Source organism: Carcharhinus amblyrhynchos, unplaced genomic scaffold, assembly GCF_965287045.1.
Source record: "Carcharhinus amblyrhynchos unplaced genomic scaffold, sCarAmb.v2.hapA scaffold_61, whole genome shotgun sequence".
NCBI classification, from domain to species: domain Eukaryota; kingdom Metazoa; phylum Chordata; class Chondrichthyes; order Carcharhiniformes; family Carcharhinidae; genus Carcharhinus; species Carcharhinus amblyrhynchos.
This window is the reverse complement of record NW_027649801.1, coordinates 807,863-828,021: the sequence shown is the minus strand read 5'-3', so window position 1 is coordinate 828,021 and position 20,159 is coordinate 807,863. Positions and strand designations below refer to the sequence as shown.

Below are 20,159 nucleotides of genomic sequence, written 5' to 3'. Positions count from 1 at the left end.
AATTCCAAGGCTTTTTATGCATATATAAGGAGGAAGAGGGTAACTAAAGAAAGGGTACGTCCACTCAAGGCCAGTGGAGGGAATTTGTGTGTAGAGCCAAAGGTCCTTAACGAGTCATTTGCACCAGTACTCACAAAGGAGAAGAGTGTGGTGGATGGTGAATGTAAAAAGGAGGATGTTGACGTTTTAGGACCTGTTGAGATAAAAAGGGAGGAGATATTAGAGGTTTTAAAAAACATTAAGGTGGATAATTCCCCAGGCTCAGATTGGGTCTATCCCAGAATATTGAGAGAGGTGGGGGAAGAAATTGTTGAGGCCATGGCCAAAATCTTTGTATTGTCTTAAGTCACAGACAAGGTACCAGAGGATTGGAGAGTAGCTAACATTGTTCCTCTGTTTAAAAAGGGCAGAAGAGACAATCTGGGAAATTATAGGCCTGTGAGTCTTACATCAGTGGTGGGAAAATTATTGGAGAAGATTCTTAGGGACAGGATGTACTCACATCTGGAACAGAATAGGCTTATTAGTGATAAGCAGCATAGTTTTGTGAAGGGGAGATTGTGACTCATAAACTTGATTGAGTTCTTTGAGGAGGTGACAAGAAAAATTGACCAGAACACAGCAATGGATGTTGTACACATAGACTTTAGTCTATGATAGACTTTAGCCTTTGATAAGGTTCCTCATGGCAGGCTGATACAGAAGGTGAAGTCATATGCGATCCAAGGCGTGCTAGTCAAATGGATACAAAACTAGCTTGGACATTGAAAGCAGAGAGTAGCGGTGGAAGACTATTTTCTAACTGGAGGTCTGTGACAAGCAATGTTCCACAAGGATCAGTGTGGGGGCCTCTGTTGTTTGTAATCTATATGAATGATTTGGGGGAAAATGTAGATGGTCTGATTCATAAGTTGGCAGATGATACAAAAGTTGGGAGAGTAGTTGATTGTGAGGAGGATTGTCAGAGGACACAACAGGATATAAATTGACTGGAGACCTAGGCCAAAAGGTGGCAAAAGGTGGTTTTTGATAGGCAAGGGGATTAAGGGTTATGGGGAGAGGGTGGGAATGTGGAACTGAGCCACGACAGATCAGCCATGATCTTATTGAATGGCGGGGCAGGCTCGAAGGGCTCCTATTTCCTGCTCCTATTTCTTATGTTCTTAAATGGAATTTAACCCAGACAAATGTGAGGTGATGCGGGAAGGTCTACTGCAGAAGGAAAGTATACAGGAAATGGTAGAGCCCTTAGAAATAATAGCTCACAGAGGGATTTAGGCATGCAGATCCACAGAAGGTGGCAACTCAGGTAGACAAAGTGGTCAAGAAAGTGTATGGCATGCTGGCCTTCATCGGTTGGGGCATTGAGTATAGGAATTGGAAAATCATGTTGCAGCTGTGAAAAAAACTTTGATTAGGCCGCATTTAGAGTATTGTATACAATTCTGGTCACCACACTACCAGAAGGAAGTTGATGCATTGGAAAGGGTGCAGATTTACCAGGTTGTTGCCTGGTTTGGAGGATATGGACTATGAAGAAAGATTGAACAAACTTGAATTGTTTTCATTGGCGCGTCGGAGGACGAGGAGGGACCTGATAGAGGTTTACAAGATTATGACAGGCTTGGATAGAGTGGATAGTCAGAGTCTTTTTCCCAGGGTTGAAGGGTCAATTACTCGGAGGCAGAGGTTGAGAGTGCAAGGGGGGAAATTTAAAAGAAATGTAAGGACCAAGTTTTTCACACACAGAGTGATGTGAATGTGCTGCCAGAGGAGGTGTCGAAAACAGGTTCTATCACAATGTTCAAGAGGCATCTGGATCGATACATGAATAGGCAGGGAATAGAGGGATATGGACCATGTAGAGGCAAGAAAATATTAGATTAGGGAGGCAGCTGTGTTGCAAGACTTGGTAGGCAAAGGGCCTGTTCCTATGCTGTACTGTTCTTTGTTATTTGTGGTGAATTTGGACAGTTGGGGACCATATCACTTTCCCACCTCCATCCCAATTAACTTTATGTACAGCTTTCTTACACAACTGCCAATTGAAGCCCTTAAGAGGACAATTTTTACCCACTAAGGCCTTGTCCTGATATCACTGCTATTAACCAAGTGGTGGGAAGGGCATTCATCATGCAGGGAACTTGTCAAGTAAATCATGGTGTGTTTGCTTGAGAGTTCAGGAGACATTGGGGTGAGTCCTTGGTCAAAGGCACTCATGTGATCACAAACACCCAGTATTAGGAAGGGGTGTGGGAGGGCACCTTGCCTTTGCTGCTGCCCCCCGTGACCCCCATCTCGCAGCCTCCTTACCATCATCATTCACCTGTGTCTGGGTCCCTCCTTGATCCAAGGCCTCAGGTAGATGCAATACTGGCAATAGGCACTGCCCCGACCAGTAGCTTTGCAGAATACAGAAGCGCTGCCATCCTCTGATTGGTCAGTTCCCTTCAGTGGGCAGGACTTCCTGGGGTAATATTTAACTTTGTTGCCTGGGGTGGGGTAACTCGGCAGAGCAATTTCACAGTTTATTGCAAAACAGACCTGAATTTCATCCTATTAAAACCAATGTACAAAAACGTTGTCCCCTTGATCAAGAAGGGGAGTAGAGACCATACTGGGAATTAAGACCAGTGAGCCTTACTTCTGTTGTGGGTAAAGTTTTGGAAAGAATTATAAGGGATAGGATTTATAATCATCTAGAGAAAAATAAATTGATTAGGGATAGTCAACACGGTTTTGTGAAGGGTAGGTCGTGCCTCACAAACCTTATCGAGCTTTTTGAAAAGGTGACTAAAGAGGTGGATAAGGGTAAGGCAGTTGACGTGGTGTATATGGATTTTAGTAAAGCGTTTGATAAGGTTCCCCATGGTAGGCTACTGGAGAAAATGCAGATGCAAGGGATTGAGGGTGATTTAGCAGTTTGGATCAGGAATTGGCCAGCTGATAGAAGACAGAGAGTGGTGGTTGATGGGAAATATTCAACCTAGAGTTCAGTTACAAGTGGTGTACCTCAAGGATCTGTTTTGGGGCCACTGCTGTTTGTCATTTTTATAAATGACCTAGATGGGGATGTAGAAGGATGGGTTAGTAAATTTGCTGACGACACCAAAGTCGGAGGAGCTGTCGACAGTGAGGATGGATGTTACAGTTTGCAGAGGGACATAGATAAGCTGCAGAACTGGGCTGAGAGGTGACAAATGGAGTTTAATACGGAAAAGTGTGTGGTGATTCACTTTGGTAAGAGTAACAGGAGTACAGAACATAGGGCTAATGGAAGGACTCTTAGTAGTGTTGACGAGCAGAGAGATCTCGGGGTACATGTGCATAGCTCCCTGAAAGTTGGCACCCAGGTTGATAAGGTTATTAAGAAGGCATACTGTGTGTTAGCTTTTATTGGTAGAGGGACTGAATTTGGGAGCCGTGATGTCATGTTGCAACTGTACAAAACTCTGGTGCGGCCGCACTTGGAGTATTACGTACAGTTCTGGTCGCCACATTGTAAGAAGAATGTGGCGGCATTGGAAAGGGTGCAGAGGAAGTTTACCAGGATGTTGCCTGGTATGGTGGGAAGGTCTTATGAGGAGAGAGGGACTTGAGGTTATTTTCATTAGAGAGAAGAAGGTTACGAGGTGATCTAATTGAGGCATACAAGATGATCAGAGGGTTAGACAGGGTGGACAGTGAGAGCCTTTTTCCTCAGATGGTGATGGCTAACACGAGGGGACATAGCTTTAAATTAAGGGGTGGTAGTTATCGGACGGATGTCAGAGGTAGGTTCTTTACTCAGAGGGTAGTAAGGGCGTGGAATGCCCTGCCTGCAGCAGTTGTGGACTCGCCAACTTTAAGGGCGTTCAAATGGTCAGTGGATAGGCATATGGATAACATTGGAATAGTTTCGGTTAGAGGGTCATTAGATTGGTTCCACTGGTTGGCGCAACAGAGGGCCGAAGGGCCTGTACTGCGCTGTAATGTTCTATGTTCTATATTCTAAAACTGTGCAGTCTATAATGAGGCGACTCTCAGATTTAATAGGCTACTTACCACCCACAGAGTGAAGTTAAACATTCAATACTTTTTGGTTTATATTTCATTAAGGATATTCACAATAATTTCTTTTCAAAATGCCAAAATAGATTTGCCCTAAAGAAAACTTCTACTGTATTTATATTTCTTCTAATTTCATCCATTGTTGAATAACTATTCTTTTTTATGAATTTGCCTCTTTAAAGTTACTAATTTATATGATATAATCATATCTCATGAAAATCATGTAATTGAACCTCAGCCAGCTGGTCATAACCTTTTGAATGAGATGTCAATAGTTGAGTTACGAGAGCGCTTGGGACTGCTGAAGGAGGCACAGCTTAAGGCAGAAGAAGATAAACGAGATCGGATCCTGAATGAAAAGCAAGCAAAGGAGCAGCTCCTTTTGGATAAATTGCAACAGATCTCCCTGCACAGAGAAGCTTTGAGCAAAAAAGCAATGATCAGGCATAGGTAGGTTGTCAAAGTACTGTTCAAAACAGTGCTCGTGCATTAATATATGGTGATACATCATAATCAAAGCAAATTTTCTCAGTTATCATAGATGTAGATTGATAAATCATTTATTTCCTCACTGTAGAAATTATCTTCCAAAAGCAAGTTATATGCAAGCAATGCAGTCACATGGTGGATAATGCAAATAATATTATTGAAATTCTGAATTTTCCTTTGCTTCATTTTTTCTCGTGCTCTTTTAGCTGTGCTCCCTTTTTGTTATGGTTATGGTTTGACAACATGGGGGTATTCCATAGTTTCCTTATTTTCTTCATGAGAAAGGCTTTACACTATAATGTAGGAGCTTACATTATTTTACTTGTTGTGAAATAAAAACAGAAAATGCATCTGACTGCATCTGTGGAGTAAGAAACAGAATTGAGGTCTAAGATCTGACAAAGTCAACAACCTTAAGCCATAACTCATTTTGTCTCTCCACTGGCAGTTGACCTGCTGTCTAATTATAGTGTTACAAGTCAGGTCGAATACTTCAAGGTGTTCGATGAAACTTGCCTAAACTGTAATGTTTTACGTTTGATTTGGCTAGGATGAACATGAGAGGTTTCACTTCAAGTGTGTTTGAACTGACCCACAAGAAGCTTTTATCAAAAACAAAGTTTAATTAAGAATATTGTTGACATGTACAGTAAGCCACTTAGCAAGAATTTTTAACAATTACAAACAAGAAACACAACAACACAATAATGTATAACTCTTAGGGAAGTATCTCTAATGTGTTCCAACTATGCCAATACAGCATAGAGTAATGCCCACTTGTTACAGGAATCCAGCCTCTTGGGTTCAATGCTGAAAATCCCTTATGAAGAAAGTCAGAAGAGGTTGCAGTCGAATCTGTTTCCCAAAACACAGCTTTTTTTTAAGGCAGAACCAAACAAAGTAGAAAGAAAACAGAGAGAAAGAGACTGCTTTTTAGCTTGCTACTAAACTGCTTCCCAAAAATAAAACTGAAAGCCCAAAGGAAAAACCCCTATCACCTGATAGGAAACTGAAAGCTCTATCACCAGACTGCCACATCTAAGCTCCACCCCTCAATGACATCACTGAAGCTGGAAGTGCATGATCTTTTAAAAATAAACCTTTCTTAAAGGTATACCCACATGACAATAGCATTTTCTGTTTTGATTTCAGATTTCTAATTTCCAGCAATATTTTGAGTTTTGTATAACTGTATAGTTCATTGTGTTTGGACCCACTCAGGTGGAAACAGATTTCTACCAGTATTAAAGCTGTGAAAAATTATCAAAAATGTCTATTTTTTTCCAATATAGAGAAGAAGAATTAAAAAAGCTTAAGTCATCCAACTTGGTGATGAACAACCAGCAATTGGCTGAGCTCCAAAAGAAGCTCGAAGAAAAGAAAAAGGAGCATCAGAGACTGAACGAAATACGAAACAGGAACACTCAAGAAAACTTAGAAAGAAGTCTGGGAAGCTCGATTTTAAATAGGGTAAGACACCTTTGTTGAAAACCATAAAGAGGGTTTTAACCATAGAATCTCTGTTCAGGCTGAAACCAGTTGTACTAAGCCTTGTGCTTTTGTGTGACTCTGAGCTCTGTGTCACATCACATCTTTAGTTTTTTTTAAATTTATTTATGGAATGTGGATGCCGCTGGTTAGATCAGCATTTATTGCCCATCCCTAGTTGCCCTTGAGAAGGTGGTCATGAGCTGCCTTCTTGATCTGCTGCAGTATCTGCAGTAAGTACACCAACAATGACCCTGAGACACTGTAGGAACAGTGATATATTTCCAAGTCAGGGTGCTGAGTGACTTAGACGGGAGTCTTCAGGTGGTGGTGTTTCCTGGTACCTGCTGCTCTTGTCCTTCTAAATGGTGCTGGTCGTGGGTTTGGAAGGTGCTGTCTAAGGAACCTTGGTGAGTTCCTGCAATACATCTTGTAGATAGTACACACCATCGCCACTGTTTGTTGGTGATGGAAGGAGTGAATGTTTGTGGGAGGGGTAGCAATCAATGGTAAGCCCATCCCTCTCCTCTCTTAATTTTCACCAACCCCATGGAAGTTGCCTGTTTTAATCCCTAATTATCACTCCCTCACCTTTTTTTATGCTTTTATCACCTTAGGGATTGACACTGCAGTGGTCTTCCAGCTAGGTTGATTAGTGATACAGACTTTCTCCCAGGCACTTATCCTTAATCGCATTTTAGTAAAAATGCCATTTTATCCTTTTACTTTAGTAAGGATAACTTAAAGCCAAAGATCCAACCCGCTTTTGAATAGCTCTAACCTTTCTACCACCTTCAAAGATTTGTGTAAAATAAGGTTCCATTTCCTTATTCCTGCCTTCAGGTCTTCCATGAACTTGCTCCATCCAATCCATATAAAATTTGCCAGCTCTATGGATCATCCCATAAACCCTTAGTCTTCTGGCTTCAGTTTATAACTTGCTTTCCACTGAGAGGTCATTCTTTAAGCTCTGGAATTTTCTTCCAAAACACTTATCTTGTTATTCACTTCAAAAGTCTCCTTTTAGTCCTCCAAACCTCATTCCTGTCCACTGTTTTGCTTGTTAACTAATTCAAATCTGAGTTGAAACACTTCTGTCTCTTGTTTTAATTTTTAATTCTATCTTGTTTTTTTTCCCCCCCGCATTCCAGTTTGTCTGTGCTATAAGTGGTCAGAGAACAGGCAAAATTGGTACTGTGTAATTGCACAAACAGAGGGACAAAAATTACTAAAACAAAAGTCTAATAATGCAGATGTGAGAAATCTGATTGGCGGTTGGTGACTAGTGGAGTGCCCCAGGGGTCGGTGCTGGGGCCTCAGCTATTTACCATTTATATAGATGATCTGGAGGAGGGAACCGAGTGTATGGTGTCGAAATTTGCTGATGACACCAAGATTGGTGGAACGGCAAATTGCGCGGAGGGTGTGGAGAGTCTGCAGAAGGATCTAGATAGGCTGGACGAATGGGCCAGGAACTGGCAAATGGAATTTAATGTTGGCAAGTGCGAGGTGGTCCACTTTGGTAGGAATAATGGTAGGAAGGACTATTACTTACGTGGCGAAAAACTGCAGCAGGCGACGGTGCAGAGGGACCTCGGGGTCCTTGTGCATGAGTCGCAAAAACCCAGCCTGCAGGTGCAGCAGGTGGTCAGGAAGGCGAATGGGTTGCTGGCCTTCATAGCGAGAGGGACTGAATATAAAAGTAGGGAGGTCTTGCTGCAGCTGTATAGGGCATTGGTGAGGCCGCAGCTGGAGTACTGTGTGCAGTTTTGGGCACCGTACTTACGCAAGGATATTTTGACCTTGGAGGGAGTGCAGTGGAGGTTTACTAGGCTGATACCGGAGTTGAGGGGGTTGAGCTATGAGGAGAGGCTGAATAAACTAGGCTTGTACTCGTTAGAGTTTAGAAGAATGAGGGGAGATCTCATTGAGACATATAAGATGATGAATGGGATGGATAGGATAGAGGTGGAGAGACTCTTCCCGCTCAGAAAGGACAGTAGGACTCGGGGGCACAGCCTCAAGATAAAGGGGGGGCAGTTTAGAACGGAGTTGAGGAGGAACTTCTTCACTCAAAAGGTGGTGAATCTCTGGAATTCTCTACCCGTTGAAGTGGTGGAGGCTGCCTCGCTAAATATTTTTAAGACGCGGGTTGATGGGTTTTTGATAAGCGAGAAGATTAAGGGTTACGGGGAGAGGGCGGGAATGTGGAACTGAGCCACGACAGATCAGCCATGATCTTATTGAATGGCGGGGCAGGCTCGAAGGGCTAGATGGCCTACTCCTGCTCCTATTTCTTATGTTCTTAAAACAGAAAATGCTGAAAAATCACCGGCACAGGGTGGGCAGGAGGCAAACCTTGTTGCTCTGCTATGCAGTAGATATCGTTTCAACACCTCTGATATTATAGTGGCATGAAATGTTCATCGTAGAGATTGGCTTTTGCTGTTAACATTTTGAGTTATTTGTGGTTCGCGATTATTTTCTGGGAGTGCTCATCTTTTCCTACCTGGAGATAATCAATGTCATTTAATCCTTCCAGCAGCACCATCTAGTGTCTTTACTTTCACACTGTTTTATATAATCTGCAAAGTAAGCAGGAGTGAAAACAGCAAGCACTGCTCAGTATTCATGTGTTTCGCAAATGCCTGAATTTTAGTCCGTTTATCTTCTTTTCATTCCTTACCCTTTTCCTCAATGACCTAGAATGAATCCCAATCCAATGCCTCAGGAGATTTCACTCTTGTCTTATACTGTACCTCTCTTTAATTCTGGTGTCACCCCTACACCTCACATTCCTGTGATTTTGACTTCTTGTCCCTTTACTTCACCATTAACTTCCTGAAATCTTTCAGCCCTTACCCCTTTGAAGATGCTCCGTTAACCATCTCTTTGAGCAAATGTTTGCTCAATGCTTCTAATATCCCCTTTTTCTGGCTCTGCATCCATATATTCCTCAGTGAAGCTCCATGAAGCACCGTCTTTGTTAAAAGTGGCATTTGATTCCAATCCAGAGACTACAGTGGGCAAAGTTCCTGTGTGATAGCTAGATGAGAACAGCTTGACTGATTTTTCCTGTCAGGTGGTGAAGTTTATGGAGTCTGGCCTCAAACAGGATCCTTTTTTAAGCAAGGCATGTATAAGAAGTCACAATCATAGGAATGGAAGGTTTAAAGGGAGAAGGCAGGCTATTCCACCACTGGGTTACCACATTCAAACACACTCTCATCCTCATCTATAGTATGTTAGCAATGGTTAACAATTGAGATCAGGAACCATGGAATCATTGAATCCCTACAGTGCAAAATCAGGCCATTCGGCCCATCGAGTCTGCACTGGCAACAATCCCACCCAGGTCTTATCCCCGTAACCCCACGTATTTACCCCACTAATCCCCCGACATTGAGGAACAATTTAGCATGGCAAATCAGTCTAACCTGCTCATCTTTGAACTTGTGGGAGGAAACTGTTGCATCTGGAGGAAACCCACGCAGACACAGAGAACATGTACATAGAACATAGAACACTACAGCACAAACAGGCCCTTCGGCCCGCAAGTTTCACCGATCACATCCATACCTACCAAGCCAAAGAACGATCTGTAACTCCCAATCCCATTAAATCCCATGTACTCATCCAGAAGTCTTTTAAAAGACCCCAGCGAGTTCGCCTTTACCACCGCTGACGGCAGCCGATTCCACTCACTCCCACCCTCTGAGTGAAAAACTTACCCCCAACATCTCCTCTGTACTTGCTTCCCAGCACCTTAAATCTGTGTCCTCTCGTGGCGACCATTTCAGTACTGGGAAATAGCCTCCGAGAATGCACCCTATCTATTCCTCTCAACATTTTCTAAACCTCTATCAGGTCGCCTCTCAACCTTTGTTTCTCCAGGGAGAAGAGCCCTAGCTCCCTCAACCTATCTTCATAAGGCATGCCTCCCAATCCAGGCAACATCCTTGTAAATCTCCTCTGTACCCTCTCAATAGCTTCCATATCCTTCCTGTAGTGAGGCGACCAGAACCGCGCACAGTACTCCAAGTGGGGTCTGACAAGGGTCTTATAAAGTTGCAGCATTACCTCCCGACTCCTAAACTCAATCCCTCGATTAATGAAGGCCAGTACACTATACGCCTTCTTGACGACATCCTCCATCTGCGAGGCCGATTTAAGAGTCCTATGGACCCGGACCCCAAGATCCTCCTGCTCTTCAACACAGCAAAGACTCCTACCCTTGATATTGTATTCCTTCATCCCATTGGTCCTGCCAAAACGGAGCACTACACAGGCAAGCCAGTTCTGGATCCACAAGGCCAAAGCCCCTTGGATACCATGCCCTCTCACCTTCTCAAGAAGTCTTGCGTGGGGGACCTTATCAAACGCCTTGCTGAAGTCCATGTAAACCACGTCCACCACTCTTCCTTCGTCAATGTGTTCAGTCACATTGTAGATTCCACACAGACAGTGATCCAAGGCCAGAATCAAACTAAAGTCCTTGGCACTGCAAGGCAGTGTTAACCACTGTGCTACTGTGCTATCCACCTTTGCCTGGGGAGACTGAGATAGTGCCCCAACTGCTCGCTAATCAAGCTAACTAACTGACTCGTGGACAATCATTAATTCATAACTTCAATGTTGAAATTACTTTGTTTTACATCGTGTGATGTATTTACCAAATGTGTCATTGAAAAAGCTCTCCATTTTATACATGATAACACAATGATATCACCTATGAAATAAATAATTTCAGCGAGTGACCTGATTTATGAAGTGGGTCTTTCACCTCCAAATCTCTCATGTCAGTTTGATCTAAAGATCTACCTGAAATAAATATCTTAACCGTGTTCCTAGTGGGTTTAATCCTAATTTAGTGTTGAATTATTCCTATTTCAATTCTAAATTTGTTATTTCACTGCATAAATAGAGGGATACAAGTGATACTAAATTGGGCAGAGACTCCAGTTGTGGGATTAGTTTTGAATTGCTCCAGCATAGACACAATGGACAATATGCCCACTTCCTTCTGCATTGTAAAATTTGATGGCTTTAGAAGTGCAAATGTTATGTTAGTACAGCCAGGGATGCTCATCTGTGGTCAAGATTGATGCATGCTACTGAGGAACAAAGGTGATTTAATCTGTGTTGACAAACGCAGTACCTCTTCTGTGTGTGATTAATGTTGAGATTGTGGGCAGAATTTTGAGTTTTGGGTCATGACCTCAACACTGAAAGAAAATAGGGTCCCAACCCAAGACTGTATAGAAAATGGTTAATCGGCAATGATTTTCAATGAATTAACCAGTTAGTGGCACTTGTTGTCTAACAAAGCTTAGAGAGTGGGCTCTTAGATTCAGAGAGGTTTACAGCAGAAACACGACCTTTGGTCCAACTTGTCCATGCTGCCCTTTTTTTTAAACCCTGAAGCTAGTCCCAATTGCCCACATTTGGCCCATATCCCTCTATACCCATCTTACCCATGTAACTGTCTAAATGCATGTTAAAATACAAAATTGTTCCCACCCCAACTACTATCTCTGGCAGCTTGTTCCAGACACTCACCTCTCTCCGTGTGAAAAAATTGCCCCTCTGGACACTTTTGTATCTCTCCCCGCTCACCTTAAACCTATGCCGTCTAGTTTTAGACTCCCCTACCTTTGGCAAAAGGTATTGACTGTCTAACTAATCTATGCCCCTCATTATTTTATAGACCTCTGTAAGATCACCCCTCAGCCTTTACACTCCAGAGAAAAAAGTCCCAGTCTATCCAGCCTGTCCTTAATAACACAAACCATCAAGTGCCGGTAGCACTTTTCTGCACTCTTTCTAATATTCTTTCTATAATAGGGTATAATAGAACTGTACACAATATTCCAAGTGTGGCCCTACCAATATCTTGTACAACTTCAACAAGACATCCCGATTTCTGTATTCAATGTTCTGACAAATGAAACCACGCATGCTGAATGCCTTCTTCCCCATTCTGTCCACCTGTGACTCCACTTTCAGGGAGCTATGAACTTGATCTCTTTGTTCTATAATTCTCCCCAATGCCCTACCATTAACTGAGTAAGTCCTGTCCTGGTTCAATCTACCAAAATGCATCTCGTCACATTTATCTAGATTAAACTCCATCTGCCATTCGTCAGCCCACTGACCCAATTGATCAAGATCCTGTTGCAATCCGAGATAATCTCCTTCACTATGCCATCAATCTTGGTGTCATCTGCAAACTTACTAACCATGTCTACTAAATTCTCATCCAAATCATTAATATAAATGACAAATAACAGTGGACCCAGTACCGATCTCTAAGGCACACCACTGGTCACAGGCTTCCAGTTTGAAAAACAACCCTCTACAACCACCCTCTGGCTTCTGTCACCAAACCAATTTTGTATCCATTTAGATATCTCACCCTGGATCCCATGAGATTTAACCTGCGCAACAACCTACCATGCAGTATCTTGTCAAAGGCTTTGCTAAAGTCCATGCAGACAACACCAACTGCACTGCCCTCATCTACCTTCTTGGTTACCCCTTCAAAAAAACTCAATCAAATTTGTGAGATGATTTTTCATTCACAAAGCCATGCTGACTGTCCCTAATCAGTCCTTGTATCTGTAAATGCCTGTAGATCCTGTCTCTCAAAATACTTTCCAACAACTTACCTACCATAGGTGTGAGGCTCACTGACCTGTAGTTCCCAGGTTTTTTCCTGCAACCCTCTTTAAACAAAGGCACAACATTTGCCACCCTCCAATCTTCAGGCACCTCATCTGTGACTATCAATGATTCAAACTGAAGTTGAAGGAGCAGTAAGTGGCCCTCAAGCTCAAAAGTAGCTACAGTCTGCCATTTCAGGTAAAGGTATCTTCATAGGCATTCTTTCAGCAAGTTTCAAAACTTTTAAATTAAAAAGCCATCACTTGCAGTCTTAATAGGCCATTTGTTCACTTTAATTGGCTCCTGCCACATGATAGCAGGTACACCTCATGTATCTAATGGAATTTTTGTGTACAATTCTATCTAGAAATCAAAGGAAATACGCTGGTTCAAGAACATGGAAGACAGCCGTGAAAACAACATCCAGATGCTTAAACTTCGTAGAATGGCTGCTAGTGTGACTCATAACAAACAGAGGACATTTTCCCAAAAACCACTCCAAACTACATCTGCACTTTAAGGAGCAATATTATAGCATATTCATTGTTCCACAAACACCATAAAATAATGTTCCTAATAAATATGTAACTTAAGTTTACAAAGTAATTGAAATCTGAATCTATTTCTAATGTCATATGCAACAGGGTATTTATGAATACAACATGTTGATGGATCACAGGCGTAAATGTTAATACATTTCTTCCTCCACAGTTGGTGACCTGATGAGTATTTCCAGCATTTTTTGCTTTTATTACAAGTTAAGGGTATGCATTGCATAGAAGCAAATGGTATGGACTTACATCTTGTCCTTCTCTTTCGTGGGGCTTTATACAGATGCTACTGTGATAGTTTTTGTACTGTGATATGAGATGTTGTCCATGGACATCATTTATTCCAATTCAATCAGTAACCTTATTTTTAAGTGAATTTCACTGGAAGTTGGCAGTATTATAATCAGTGAATTCACTCAAAACTCATTAGTGCTTTAAGCTGAATGGTTTCCTATGAAATGTTCAACTTCTGACCAGATTTTGCTTGTATAATCTGTACATGTCAATATACTTCTGGTGTTACTTTCCAATTTAGGGACTTTCCAATTTGCATTGTATACACATTAGAAAACGCTTTGTATTTTCAGTACGCCACCAGGCTTCCCACGTCTCCCTGAGCAAGAAGTGATCATTGGATAATGTGTTTATTGCTTCTCTGTTGACGCAATGAGATGGTCATAGATCTGTAACTTTAACCTATCACAAAATGATTTAGCAAATGGTATTTAAACAGTCCACTAATTTGTCTTAAAAGAAATAGAAATGATGTGTGAATTTTCCACTCTGGAAACTAAATGTGATCGCAGTGGCAAAGTGGCACATTTCTGTGCCAGATCATCAATTTTTCAGTTCATTATTTATGCATAAACATGAAGCATATCTTATCTTGTGGTAGGATGGGCTGGGAATCATCATGAGATCATCTTTCAGGGAACCATATTTAAACCACATCTGCACACATCATTCATTGTTTGCACCCCAGAACTAGTCATAGCGAGTGAGAAAGAAGAAACCTTCTAGATCCAAGTTCATTGTCTCCAAAAGAGTTGTCATTATCCTTTTGGTGACGCCAGCTCCAATACTGATGGCACCTAAATGATCTACAGAAGAGAGCTGCCATCTCTGGTTGGATATATTCCAGGATATGTCATCACATAACATACCATCTTCAAACGATCCATCCTCAGCTATTGGTCGCCCAACATATCAATCATCCTGGAGCCCTGCCTTTCCACAGCTTTTTAACATGTCTTAGTTGTGATTTTTGAAGATCTTTTGAAAAACTCTATGTTGTTCTTCAGCACTGGAAGGCATCCTATTGACCTGTCAATTTTGAAAGCCCAACAACTGTCCTTAATTGGACAGTCTTTCCACCTTTTAGCCACTAGTTGGCCAATCTAGAGAAATCACAGCTTGGTGACTATTTACCATACAGTGCAGACTTCTGATCCCCATTTGACTCTGACATAGGTGGCCCAGAAGCCAAGTGGGAAAATCCTGCCAAACGAACCTACAGACTGGGTGGTAATGATGTGGTTACTTAAGAGGCCTTGTGATGGAAGAGCGGAAGTTTTCTCTGAAGCACAAGAAGAGTATACACATGCAACAGCTACTCAGACTAATGAATAAACTAGTTTGTCCTTGGTCGCCAATCTTTCTACATGGTATCAGGAGTTGGCAGTATGGCACATTTTTATGAAGATGTGACTAGTGCAGTAGACAGAGTGGAACTGGTGGATGTGGTGTTTTTTGATTTCCAGAAGGCATTCGATAAGGTGCCTCACAAAAGGTTGCTGCAGAAGGTTAGGGTACATGGATTTGGGGGTAAGGTGTTAGCGTGGATAGAGGATTGGCTGTCTAACAGGAAGCAGAGAGTTGGAATAAATGGGTGCTTTTCTGGTTGGCGGTTGGTGACTAGTGGAGTGCCGCAGGGATCGATGCTGAGGCCTCAACTGTTTACCATATACATAGATGATCTGGAGGAGGGGCCTGAGTGTGGGGTAACAAAGTTTGCTGATGACACCAAGGTGAGTGGAAAAGCAAATTGCGTGGAGGACGCGGAAAGTCTGCAGAGAGATTTGGATAGGCTGAGTGAGTGGGCAAGGACCTGGCAGATGGAGTATAACGTTGGCAAATGTGAGGTTATCCACTTTAGAAGAAATAATAGTAGGATGGAATATTATTTAAATGGTGAAAAGCTGCAGCATGCTACAGTGCAGAGGGACCTGGGGGTCCTTGTGCACAAATCGCAAAAACTCAGTCTGCAGGTGCAGCAAGTGATCAAAAAGGCAAATGGAATGTTGACCTTTATAGCGAGGGGGAAAGAATATAAAAGCAGGGAGGTCTTGCTGCAGCTGTACAAGGCACTGGTGAGGGGGCAACTGGAGTACTGTGTGCAATTTTGGTCCCATTATTTGCGAAAGGATATATTGGCCTTGGAGGGAGTACAGAGAAGGTTCACCAGGCTGATACTGGAGGTGAGGGGGTTAGCTTATGAGGAGAGATTGAGTAGATTGGGCTGGTACTCATTGGAGTTTAGAAGGCTGAGGGGGGAATCTTATAGAGACATATAAGATAATGAAGGGGCTAGATAGGGTAGAGGTGGAGAGATTCTTTCCGCTTAGAAAGGAAACCAGAACTAGAGGGCATAGCCTCAAAATAAGGAGGGGGTGGTGGGGGGGGTGCAGTTTAGAACAGAGTTGAGGAGGAACTTCTTCACTCAGAGGGTGGTGAATCTCTAAAACTCTCTGCCCATTGAAGTGGTGGAGGCGACCTCGTTGGATATGTTTAAGTCACAGGTAGACAGATTTCTGATCGATAAGGGAATTAAGGGTTATGGGGAGAGGGCGGGAAAGTGGAACTGATCCACTTCAGATCAGCCATGATCTTATTGAATGGCGGAGCAGGCTCAAAGGGCTAGATGGCCTACTCTTGCTCCTATTTCTTATGTTCTTACAAGGACTTTGCTACTTCGACCCTTCTATATTTGATAAAACATTGCAGACAGCTGGACCAAGTTTGAAAAGGAGTGGCATATATATTGCTGTGCTAGTTTACTGGATAAATCCAAAAAAGGTGTAGGCTCATATCTTACTAAATCTAGCAGGTTCTGAGACAGTCAAGAAATTTGAATCAAGGCAAAACAATGTGGATGCTAGAATCTGAAACATAAACAGAAAACAATGGAAAGTCTCAGCAAGTCTGACAGCCTCTGTGGTGAGAATATAGCCATGATGTGAAGATGCTGGTGTTGGACTGGGGTAAGTAGACTAAGAAATCTCACAACACCAGGCTAAATTCCAACAAATTTATTTGGCAGCACCAGCTTTTGGAGTCTCAGGCTCCTTCATCAGGGGAGTGAGGACTTGTTCACAAACAAGTCATATACAGAAACAAATTGAATTTTTCAAGATAACCAGGACCTTGAGGGCCCTGACTGGCTTCCAGGTGTCAGGGACATATCCATGACACCCTTTTCATCCTACTGCCTCTGAGATGCCCCTGTGTGGGGCGGGGCGGGGGGGGGGGGGGGGTCAGAAATTTTAGCCACAGCCACAGTCTCCTGGGTGGAAGGCTTGGCACAGGTTCACGCCCTTCCTCCTCCCTCAGGGTTCCTGTGGGCTCCTGGGTTACTCCATGGACAATGGTGCTTCTGCAATGAGCTCCAGAAACTCCCTGCCTGTCCTGGAGGACCATCTGCATTCTTGCCATGGTGGTCGAGCCCTCTGTGATGGCCCCGAGTCAGGGGCTACCTGTCAATGGCAGCAGCAAGTGCCCCCCGAGACTGGGCGACACCCAGCAAACCCTCAACCATAACCTTCTGTGACCGATCTCTTCAGCCATGTATTCATCTGTTATATCTTGCTATTTCTAATCTGACTAGCATGTGGCACTGGTAATAATCCTGGGATCACTACATTTGAGGTCCTACTTTTTACTTACTTCCTAACTTTTAATTCTGCTTTTAGGACCTCATCCTTTCTTTCACCTATGTCGTTTGTACCAATGTGTACCATGACCATTGGCTGTTCATCCTCTCACTTCAGAATGTCCTATAACCACTCCGAGACATCTTTGACCTGAGCACCAGGGAGGCAACATGCCATTCTAGAGGTCGTTTGTGTCTACATAAATACCTATTCCCCATATAACTGAATTCTCTATACCTATTGTTTTTCCACATTTTTTACTCCTTCCCTATGCAGCAGAGCTAATTAGACCATTGCTGTTTTCACTTGAGAGACCATTCCCCTCAACTGTATCCAGAGAAGTATATATAAGAGCATAAGAAATAGGAGCAGGAGTAGGCCATCTAGCCCTTTGAGCCTGCCCTGCCATTCAACAAGATCATTGCTGATCTGAAGTGGATCAATTCCACTTTCCCTCTTTCTCCCCATAACCCTTAATTCCCTTATCTATCAGAAACCTATCTACCTGTGACTTAAATATATTCAGCGAGGTAGCCTCCACCACTTCAACGGGCAGAGAATTCCACAGATTCACTACCCTTTGAGTGAAGAAGTTCCTCCTCAACTCCGATCTAAACTGCTCCCCCCCCCCTCTTATTTTGAGGCTCTGCCCTCTTGTCCTGCTGTCCTTTCTAAGCGGGAAGAATCTCTCTACCTCCACCCTATCGATCCCCTTCATTATCTTATATATCTCTATAAGATCCCCCCTCAGCCTTCTAAATCCCAACGAGTACAGACCCAGTCTATTCAATCTCTCTTCATACGCTAACCCCCTCATCTCCAGTATCAGCCTAGTGAACATCCTCTGCACTCCCTCCAAGGCCAATATATCCTTCCGCAAGTGCGGCGACCAAAACTGCACACAGTACTCCAGCTGCGGCCTCACCAGTGCCCTGTACAGTTGCAGCAAGACCTCCCTGCTTTTATATTCTATCCCCCTCACTCTCAAGGCCAACATTCCATTCGCCTTCTTGATTACCTGCACCTGGGATTTTGCAATTCATGCACAAGGACCCCCAGGTCCCTCTGCACCGTAGCACACTGCAGCTTTTCGCCTTTTAAATAATAATCCCTCCTACTATTATTTCTACCAAAGTGGATATATGTTTTACAGGGAATGGCCACATCAGATTCCTTCACTGCTTGCCTTGTCCCTCTTGCTCTGCCTGGTGATCACCCATTCCCTTCCTGTCTGTGGAGTTTGAGCCTGCAATGTGATCACCTCTCTATACATTTATCCACGATATTCTCTACCTTGCAGATGCTCTGATGTCTCCAGCCACTGCTCCGGCTCTGAAACCCAGCCTTCCAGGAACTGCAGCTGGAGGCATTTTCAACACACGTCAGTCCCAGGCACTGAAAATGTTCTTGGCTTCCCACATAGAGCACATCACAGTTTGACCTCTCCTATCATAACTTATCCCTTTAAGCCTTTGGAAGATCTTAATATCAAACAATATCATGAGCATGAGGGGTTATTAAGGGTAGGTGGGGTGCAGCTTGCCCTGGGGGCATGAGAAGGGCCCTTTGAACTCACCTTTGAAAAGATCCTCTTATCCGACTGTGGATCATGTCACCTCTGAGGTGCCATGGACCATGACTCTCAAAACCTGTTGCAATTCCATGAAAATGGCAGAGGAATAGGACATGTCTATCTCTGCAATTTCTGAAGGCAAACATCAGCCATTTTTAAAGGTCTCCTGAATCATCCCAACTGGATGAAAATCCAAGCCAATGTTTCAGGTTCTCTTTCATCCACAAATTTTTAGCATATGCAGTATTTTACTTTTACCCTCCCCATTTATGTAAATTGGCAAAAGACCTGGCAGTGACATATGACAGAAATCAATTTTTACTCAATGAGTGGGTAATCTGGAAAAAAAGAAAAAATGGTCAGGAAGGCGAATGGGATGCAAAGGGTGGTGAATCTCTGGAATTCTCTGCCCGTTGAAGTGGTGGAGGCTGCCTCGCTAAATATTTTTAAGACGCGGGTTGATGGGTTTTTGATAGGAGAGGGGATTAAGGGTTATGGGGAGAGGGCGGGAAAGTGGAACTGAGCAGCGACAGATCAGCCATGATCTTATTGAATGGCGGGGCAGGCTCGAAGGGCTGGATGGCCTACTCCTGCTCCTATTTCTTATGTTCTTATGTTCTTATGTTCACTGCCTGATGGATTCAATTGTTGCTTTCAAAATGGAATTGAATATGTAAATGAACAGAGAAAAAAAAATCACACAGCTACGGGAAAGGGAGCAGACTGAAAACAAATCAACATCCTATACATTACCATTGATTTTCAAAGAGTTAAGATGTAGCTCATGGGTCAAAAGGGATCGAAAGATATAGGAGGAAAGGTGAGATCAGCCGTCATCATAATGAGCAGGGTCCAAGGGCCAAATGGCCTACTCCTGCTCCTATTTTCTAAGCCTAGAAACTGAACTGGACTAGTAAATAAATCCTGTCACCATAAGAATAGTAAAAAGTCTGACAACACCAGGTTTTAGTCCAACGGATTTATTTGACTAAAAATTTTTTAGGACTAAAACCTGGTGTTGTCAGACTTTTTACTGTGTTTAGCCCAGTCCAACGCCGGCACATCCACATCATGACCATAAGAATAGGTCAGAGGCTAAGGACCCTATAGCAAGTAATTCATGTCCTGACTCCTCAAAGGCACATTAGGAGTGCAATGGAATACTCTCCACTTGCTTGGATGAAGGCAGTTCCAATGGCACTCAAAAAACTTGACACCATTCAGAACAAAGCAGTCCAGATGATTGGTACTCCTCTTTTAAACATTCATTCAGACTTACTGAAACCTACAAGATCCTAAGGGGACTTGACAGCATAGATGCTAAAAGGATGGTTACATCATCGACAAACAGTAGCAGCAGTGTGTACCTTCAATAAGAAGCATTGCTGGAACTCACCAAGACTCCTTAGGCAGCAC

At 43.0% G+C, this 20,159-nt stretch overlaps 1 protein-coding gene across 2 annotated transcripts in view; it reads left to right on the top strand.

Annotated features, from left to right (window-relative positions):
* Positions 1-13,268, top strand: part of cfap99 (cilia and flagella associated protein 99) — a 154,477-nt gene extending 141,209 nt beyond the window's left edge. For both annotated transcript variants that reach the window (XM_080182517.1, XM_080182519.1), the window contains 3 exons: positions 4,289-4,500; positions 5,832-6,009; positions 13,058-13,268. In XM_080182517.1, coding sequence (XP_080038643.1) covers positions 4,289-4,500; positions 5,832-6,009; positions 13,058-13,210 — 543 coding nt within the window. In that variant the 3' untranslated portion in view covers positions 13,211-13,268. The remainder of the gene's footprint in view (positions 1-4,288; positions 4,501-5,831; positions 6,010-13,057) is intronic.
* Positions 13,269-20,159: the final 6,891 nt, after the last annotated feature.